We start from the raw sequence: 8,555 nt of genomic DNA, 5'->3' as shown, positions 1-8,555 counted from the left end.
CATTAAAATTTTCTAACGAAACTTTGTACTAACTCAATGACACTCCATAAATATATTTATGGCTCATCTTATGGGTTCGAGGTGTCGATACCTCGTTTTAGACCCAATTTACCTATTAAATTCTTTTTAAATCACAAAATTCACCAATTCAAGAATTCTTCTATAATCACACTTGTCTCATATGTATTTATTTATTAGATTTTAAAACTCACTGGTCAGATTTAGTGATCTCGAATTACTATTTCCGACACTATTGAAAATTAGGCTGTTACACAACCCTTCAAGTCTAAAATTCCCAAGGAGATGAGTTCTTTCTTTAAGTCAGGTACATGATTGACATCTGATAGTGTCCTAATTGTCCAGTCGTGCATCTTGATCTAAACAGTACCAATATCGGTTACCTTATTAGGTGAACTATTCCCCATGTGCACAACTCCACCTTCAACTAAACTATATGTGGAGAACCAATCCTTGTTGGGACATATGTGGAAAGAACACTGTGAATCTAGGATCCACTTGGACGTAAGCTTGGAGTTTTCACTTGTTGACACCAACAAGAAATCATCACCATTGTCATTAGCCAACTTAACATTAGCTAAATCTTCATCGTTGCTTTCAGTAGCCCTTTTATTTTGCAGTTTGTAGCAATCTGCCTTGACATGACCTAACTTCTTACAATAGCAAAATTTCTTGTCTCGCTTCCTTGATGTTACCAAAACTTAGACTTGCCTATCTGACTTGCTATTCGAACCAAACTCATTGTCGAGTTTGTCTTTGCTCAATAGATGACCCTTCACATCCTCGAATGAGAAATTATCTCTACCATAAATCAAGGTTTCTCTGAAAGAATTGTATGAAGGGGGTAAATAACACAATAATAGCATAACATGACCTTTATTGTTAATTTTAACCTTAAAATTCTTTATATCATTCAAAAGAGTAATAAATTGACTGATGTGATCTTTAAGGTGCTTACCTTCATTCATGCGAAACGTGTACAATTGTTGTTTCAGCACTAATCGATTAGCCAGATACTTTGTTGCATAAAGGTTTCTAACATTTTCCATACAGTGAATGTCGTTTTCTCCATCAAAACCTCATGCAACACATTATTTGTTAGACATAATTAAATTGTGGATATAACCTTTTCATCTAACTTATCCTATTTTAATTTATCCATGTTTGTAGGCTTATTTTCTGTAAGGACCTTCTCAAGATTGCCCTGAATCAAAATTGTCGTCATCTGAACTTGCCACAAATTGAAAATTTTGATGCCATCGAACTTATCAATATCAAACCTTGTTCCTGTCATCTCTGAATAGGTTAATTGCAGAAATCGAACTAGCTCTAATACCAGTTTGTTGGGGATAAACCTGATTAAGCAACAAATAAGTAAAATAACAAAGAAATTAAAAAGATCGAACACAAATATTTTACGTAGAAAAACCCATCCGAAGAGGATAAAAAACCACGGGTAAATATAATTTCACTAAAACGACAAAAACAATGAATACAAAAGATGGAGATAAAACTAAACCTTAAAACTCAAAATAAAAACCCTCAAAATATAAACACAAAATTCTATGAAAGCTTGTAAAAGCTAATACTTAAATGTGTAATGGGTCATCTTTCTAGGATGGAAAATGGTCTATTTATAGGCTAAATTTGTTGGTCAATTAATATTAAAACAACCTACACTAATCAAAGTTTAAGTGTGAAACTAAAAACATAATTTAAGTAGGAAAGTAAAAACAGGGTTTAACTAGGAGAAGAAAAGCTAAAAAATACGAGCCATAACTTCACAAACATATTAATTTGGCAATGTTGTTATATGCTTAGTTGTGTTTTAACATGCCAAATGATAGTTAGATTGAATATCAAATTGATTAGTTAACTATGCATTAAGTGTTCAACGTATGTTTAATTTCCATTTTTGAACTTGCTAAGCATTCTATAAGCTTACTCTGGTTGTTTTCTTTCCCTGTAGATTTTTACCTTACAGAGTTGCCGAACCATACCAATGTAAAGCTCACACTATCAACAAGACAGTAACTAATTTTTGAATCTTGACTTTGTGGTACGTATATAGGAGTAACATAATGTGCAAATGGTCATTTCGGCTAGATGATTAATGGCAATGTGACATGACTTCTTTTTGTAATATGTTTTTCATGTGACTTGGCAAATGTATGGCATTAGTCATGTTCAAACTAAAATAAGTGATGATATATGCTTATATGCTTTGATATGTGGAATGTTACTAAATGAGGTGAATATGATAAATAAGTTGATAAATGTTTGGAATTAACTCATTTGAATATGATGCTTGGAAGTATGCCTAATGTATGTTTTGTTTTGGCTCAATTAAAGTCATTTAGGCTTATAATGCTAAAAAGAAATGGTATAGATAAGCTTGTGATAAGCTTGTATGGCCTACTTGTATTGTTTAATGAATAAAAATGAATAATTGTGTCTAATTGATGAACATGCATGGAATGACTTGATAAATGATTGTATGAGAATGTAATAAACTTGTGTAGCATGTCTTGAAAGGTTTTGACAATGGTTGAATTGATATTTGGTTGAAACAATGAAAGGGATTGGTTAAAATCGATGGAATAGGTATCAAATTGTGCATTTTTTCCAAAAATAGGGATAACGTCGCGACCACGAACTATTGACGTCACAACTTTGCCATCTCAGTGAGTGGCGTTGTGACGAGCATAGGTGTGTCGTCGCGACGTGACATATTATGATGGCCACGTCATGATGAGGAAGTGACGAAGTCGCGACATCGGCCTAAAACTTTGAAATCTTTACAATATGATCCTAATTCGACCTCAGGATAGAAAAAGAACTTTAGTAAGCTCATATAAGACACGATAATGAATATATATTGCATTACATGCATATATTGATTATGTTTAATTGTTTAATGGTATAAATTGAATGTAAATGATTGTCGTTGTTTCAACAACCAATGTAGCATCTCACGACTCGGACTGGTGATCGAGTCAGGTATGGGTGTTTCAAGGATACTGTTGTATTATCACTTAAAGTAGTATTTGATGCTTTCTTTGCTAAATTTGGATTACGCACATCAAGAGTTTGGGGACAAGGTTATGATGGTGCTAGTAACATGCAAAGGGAGTTTAATGGTTTGAAAAGTTTGAATTTAAGAGAAAACTCATCAGCTTTTTACATTCATTGCTTTTCACATCAACTCCAATTGGCATTGATTTCAGCAACAAAAAATCATATCTAGATTGCATCACTTTTCAGTTTGATTGATTCCTTAATAAATGTTGTAAGAGGCTTTTGCAAACGTCATGATATGCTTCGTGAATTGCAATTTTGTGAAGTTCAAAAGGCTTTGTCAAATTCTGAAATTTGTTCTGAACGAGGATTAAATCAAAAGACAACTTTCATTCACCCAGGCAATACTCGTAGCGGATCACACTATGGTACGCTTTTAAACATAATCATCGTGTTCACTTCGATAGTTGATTTGCTTGAAATTATAATAGATGATGGTTTAACATCCGATCAAAAAGTTGAAGTTAATACATTGTTAGATTTGATGTAATCATTTGAATTTGTTTTTTCCTTACATTTAATGAGACACGTGTTAGGGATCACAAATGATTTGTCAGAAGCACTTCAAAGAAAAGATCAAGATATCGTTAATGCCATCTTATTGGTAAGGATTTCAAAAGAATGGTTACAAAAGTTCCGAGAAGATGGATGGACTTCATTATTTTCAGAAGTATCATCCTTTTGTCAAAAACATGATATTGATGTTCCTAATATGAATGATGACTTTGTTGCAAAAAGGAAGGTCACGGAGGAAAGCTCACAAGGTAACAAATATGCATCATTATCGCGTGGAGTTATTTTATATCGTTATAGGTACACAACTTCAAGAGCTTAACAATCGTTTCAATGAAGTAAATACGGAGCTGTTATTATGTGTATATTGCTTATGTCCGAATGAGAGTTTTGGAACTTTGACAAACAAAGTTGATTCGTCTTGGTCAAATTTATTCATCTAGTTTTTCTCCAGTTGAAGTTCTTGCACTTAATAACCAATTGGAGACATACATTATTGACATGCGATCAAATAGGGAGTTCTCAAATTTGAAAAGAATTCAAGTTCTTTCTAAAAAGATGGTTGATACAAAAAAGAACATTGTTTATCCATTGGTATATCGCTTGATTAAGTTAGTGTTGATTTTGTTAGTTGCTATAAGTGTGGAAAGAGTCGTTTATGCAATGAAAGTTGTGAAAAATCGTTTGAGGAATCGAATTGGAGATCAATTGATGAATGATTGTTTGATTACATATGTTGAGAAAGATATTTTTTAAAAATTGATAAAGAGAAGGTAATTTAATGGTTTTAACACATGAGAAAGCGTCATGGGCAATTGTAAAAAAATGTGTTATTCAAATTTATTTCATGTGCCGTTTTTTTTTAATTATTGTTTTAATAGTTTTGTAATAGTCTTATATTTAAGATATACATCGGTTTATCAAGAATTAATATTATGCATTAGTTTATATGACTTCTACAAATGCTTTAATTTTTGAAAAATTGGCTCCACAATCTAAATTTCCTGGCTTAGCCTCTGCCATTTCTTATTTTGTTTGTACCGTAATGATTTGATTCTATTTTATACTTCTTCATAAAACCTTTATTGTAATAATTTAATACTCGTAATTCATTAGATATATTTATATTTAGACGTGATTTGAACTTGGAACACTTTCAAAAAGAAATATTAGATACTATAAAATATAGTAATCATATTTATAATAAAATCCAAAATCTATTACCCAAACAACCAAAATTTCAAAACCCATTAAAATATCATTTACTATGAGTAAAAATATCCACTAAGCTATTCTTTTATTTTTAAACATACGAGTATATTTATCACACACGTGTGTGATAAATAATTACTTTCAATAACTACCCCTAAAAATAACCATTACCCTAAAAACCTATTTTTATTTTAAATATAATTACTTTCAATAATGATCTTTTCACCCACTAATGAGTGCGATAAATTCTAATAAATATGTATTATTTTATTTGATATAATATATAATGTACTATTATTTTTAAATATAATATGTTTTCTAATTTATTTTAAATAAATGGAAAACAAGATTCGATTAACTAGTAAAACTTATCAAAATTAAATCAATTCTTTTATTTTCAGGAATTTAGTCCATTTATTTTTTAAATTTAGAAATTTAAATTCATTTATTAATACTATTTTTTGTTAAAATTGTTGGTTTGACATTTTTAAATAAAAAATTTCGTTTGATATCCATGTAACTAAAAAATATCGTAACGAACCTAAATTTAATAAAGAAATTTAACAATGCTAATTATTTTTAAAAATTTATATAATCATTTTTATTAGAATAAAGTAGTTAGACTAACTAATAATATTATAAAAGTTGAAGTATTAAATTATATCAAAATTAAAATATAGGTTAAATATAAGAATCAAATTGAAATTTAATCATTTGAAAGATTGAAATTAAAATTCACTCACTATGTTGTGATGTAAAGAAAGAAAGAAAGGGAAAGACTAGAGGTGCTCGTGGGCTGGGTCGGGTTTGGGCCGGGCCTAGAAAAATTTTTTGACCCGCATCCTAGACCCGGGCCTAGCCCGAAATATAGGCTTGAAATTTTGTCTAAGCCCGGCCCGGCCCGAGAAAAATCCAAACCCGAGCTCAGCCCGGCCCATTTTTTTAATAAACACTAAAAAACTATTTTAAAAATAAAAAAATATTTTAAAATAAAAAATAAAAAAATAAATATTTGTTATATAAAAAAGTGGTGCCCGAGGCCCGACCCGTTTTTTAAACGGACTCATTTTTTTACTCAAATCCATATTTTGGGCCTATATTTTTACTCAAACCCTCCCATATTTCGGGCAGGCTATCCGGCCGAGCCAGGCCACCAGGCCCATTAGCACCTCTAGGAAAGACAATGGATAGGTTGTGGAAGGCTTTAGTACTTTCCTTTCATATATACTACCAACTGTAGGAAGCAACCGCAAGATAGACCCGAAGTTTAGTGCAGTGTATTGACAGATCATCAACACAACAAAAGCGGGTATCATCTCAATTTTCTATGCTGCTTGATTTCGTGTGAGTTTTTAACCATTTTAATAATCTGAAAACAGAGAACCAGGCAGGATCATGTTGGTATTGTCACAAAATTCATCCATGTCCTCAAACATTTGTTTGAAGAACTTGATCTTGCCACAACTACATGAGCGACGAATCCAACAATAGTAATGCCCATGTATTTTTGTATCGCAAAATAAATATCCATATTACATCCTTGGAATTTGAGTCTTATGGAAAAGAAGCCGAAAACATGCAAACTTGTGAAAATCCCAAAGAAACATGGGGCAACAATAAACATACAATGGTAACCCCAAGATCAGACAGTTCCAGCAGCGGTATAAAATCCCTCCAAACATTGGAGTGCTGAACTAAGAGGTAAGTTTGTTTTTACTACTTCCAGCAGTGTTTAAGGATTGGCTTTGCCTAGTTAGCAAGAAGCTAATTTACAGAGGTGGTCAACCATTGTCAAAGATAACGCATTAAACACTAAAACACTCCTCAAAGGACCCTGATAAAATGAATTTAAAAAGGTTCGATAAGAGATTAAAAAATTCGCCCGTAAAAGTCTTTGTTCTTATTCAAAGGACTATATTATTATATTTATAACATAATAAACAAAACAATAATAATATCATATACTTTTTAAAGAAAAATCATACCTAAGAAGTTTGCGGTGGAGCCTTAGCATTCACGGCAACCTTACCGTCCTGATTCAACGCCGCGACACCACCTGCTGTTGCCGCCGGTGCCATCGCTTGGCATGGTGTTACCGTGTAATAAACCTGTCTTCCTGTCCCATCGTAAGCTACCTGTACATATCTTGACTCAGGAACCCCACTCTTGGGCTGCATAACTGAGGTTGGCACTGCATTGTAAACCGGCTGCTCCCTGTAAACATCCTGAACTACCCGCTGCAACCCGTAGTAAGGCTGGCCGGCGGGTCCGGTCACCTGTCGCAATGTTGGTGGCTGCTGATAAACTCCGGCCGCCGGAATCAGGTAAACCGGTTGGTCAGTTCCTTGGGCCAATGCCATGGCCGTTCCTGGATAACCGGCGGTTGTTACATGTTGCTCCGGAAAATATGGCGTCGGCATTGGCATTGGCATTGGCGTCGTACCTGATCCTGGAGCTGGTGAAGTGGCGATTTTATCTGGAATTTTGCAATGATCTTGAGTACTGCAGGTTCTAGGATTAGATTCATCCATTTTCCTTTGTAAAATGCCTAGATCTTGAGTAGCAGCAATGTGCATCCTCTGCAATTCCTGGATCTGTCTCTGGATCTCCGCCGGAGACAACTGGTCCGGTGCCACATACCGGTCCTCTGGTCCGCATTCCGATCCCGCAGTCACATCCTTCGCAACAATCTCTTGAACAACCGCAGTCCCCGGAGCAGGGACCGAACCCGGCAAATTCACCTTATCCAAACCAAAGAGGAAATCAGGATTGGCAACCGGCACCGCCGAAGCTGGAGGCGAAACGCCATCAATATTCTGAACCTGCAAAGAATTCAATGCGTCAACGAACCACTGCCGCTCAGACTTGGGTTCACTCCCACCAAGCCCCGACGCCACAAGCGGTGGACTCAACGGGAAGAAAAACAGCCTCAGCCTGGCCGGTTTGGCAGAGCCACGATGCAACCGATCGTATTCCAACATCATGTGATCAAGATCTTCATCATTCGTAACAGTAATCAACGCGTCAAGATCTTCACCAGGAAGTTGATACTTGAAACAAACCTCAGAATCTCCACCGCACAATGAAGATAACTTAGCTATCATAGTGGAGAACTTGATGTTACGATCAACAGCCAAGATCTTCGTATCTCCACCGACATAAGCAAGCTGATTATCATGTGATCGCGGCTGGATTTTGCCCCCATAACTGCACAAAAACTTGACCCTATAGTTACCATTATTATTAGCAGTAGCATTGGTTGATGGCGGGTCGTCCCATGACTGGTTTTCGGAGTCGATTTCTCGAGAAATAGGCGAAGATTCACCGGATTCCGGATACGAAGAGTAGGAAAAGTTCTCCATTGGAGGAATTTCAAGAGGTTTTTTTTTTTTGGTTGATTTTTTTGGCTTAGCCTTTAGGGTTCCATTTCAGAAATGAACAACGGCGGAAATTAAGATTTGATTACACTTTAATAACTATGTGGACCCATTGGAGGTTGGGTTGATTGAGAAGGGACATTATTCAAAATCAAAAGCAAATATTTTTAATTCCCCATTTTTATCCTATTTTTAAAAATATAAGAATATGCGTGAAAAATTCCACTCATCTCTGTATCATAAAAATCCACTCCCCTTTTATTCTGCCACTCATTATGCCTCACTTATAAACTTTTACTACAATTTTTTTTCTCTAAATTTGGATCACACATGGCCAATGACCATTAATTAATGAGT

At 34.5% G+C, this 8,555-nt stretch overlaps 1 protein-coding gene across 1 annotated transcript; it reads right to left on the bottom strand.

The window, feature by feature from the left end:
• Positions 1 to 6,307: 6,307 nt before the first annotated feature.
• On the bottom strand, positions 6,308 to 8,347 carry LOC107905202 (uncharacterized). Its single transcript, XM_016831794.2, has 2 exons — positions 6,807 to 8,347; positions 6,308 to 6,655 (listed from the first exon to the last, which is right to left on the bottom strand). Exon 1 carries the CDS (start codon positions 8,181 to 8,183, stop codon positions 6,807 to 6,809), a length of 1,377 nt encoding a protein of 458 aa, XP_016687283.1. The 5' UTR covers positions 8,184 to 8,347; the 3' UTR covers positions 6,308 to 6,655.
• Positions 8,348 to 8,555: the final 208 nt, after the last annotated feature.

This window comes from Gossypium hirsutum, chromosome D05 (genome assembly GCF_007990345.1).
Source record: "Gossypium hirsutum isolate 1008001.06 chromosome D05, Gossypium_hirsutum_v2.1, whole genome shotgun sequence".
In the NCBI taxonomy this organism is placed as follows: domain Eukaryota; kingdom Viridiplantae; phylum Streptophyta; class Magnoliopsida; order Malvales; family Malvaceae; genus Gossypium; species Gossypium hirsutum.
This window is presented reverse-complemented; position numbering and strand designations above follow the sequence as displayed.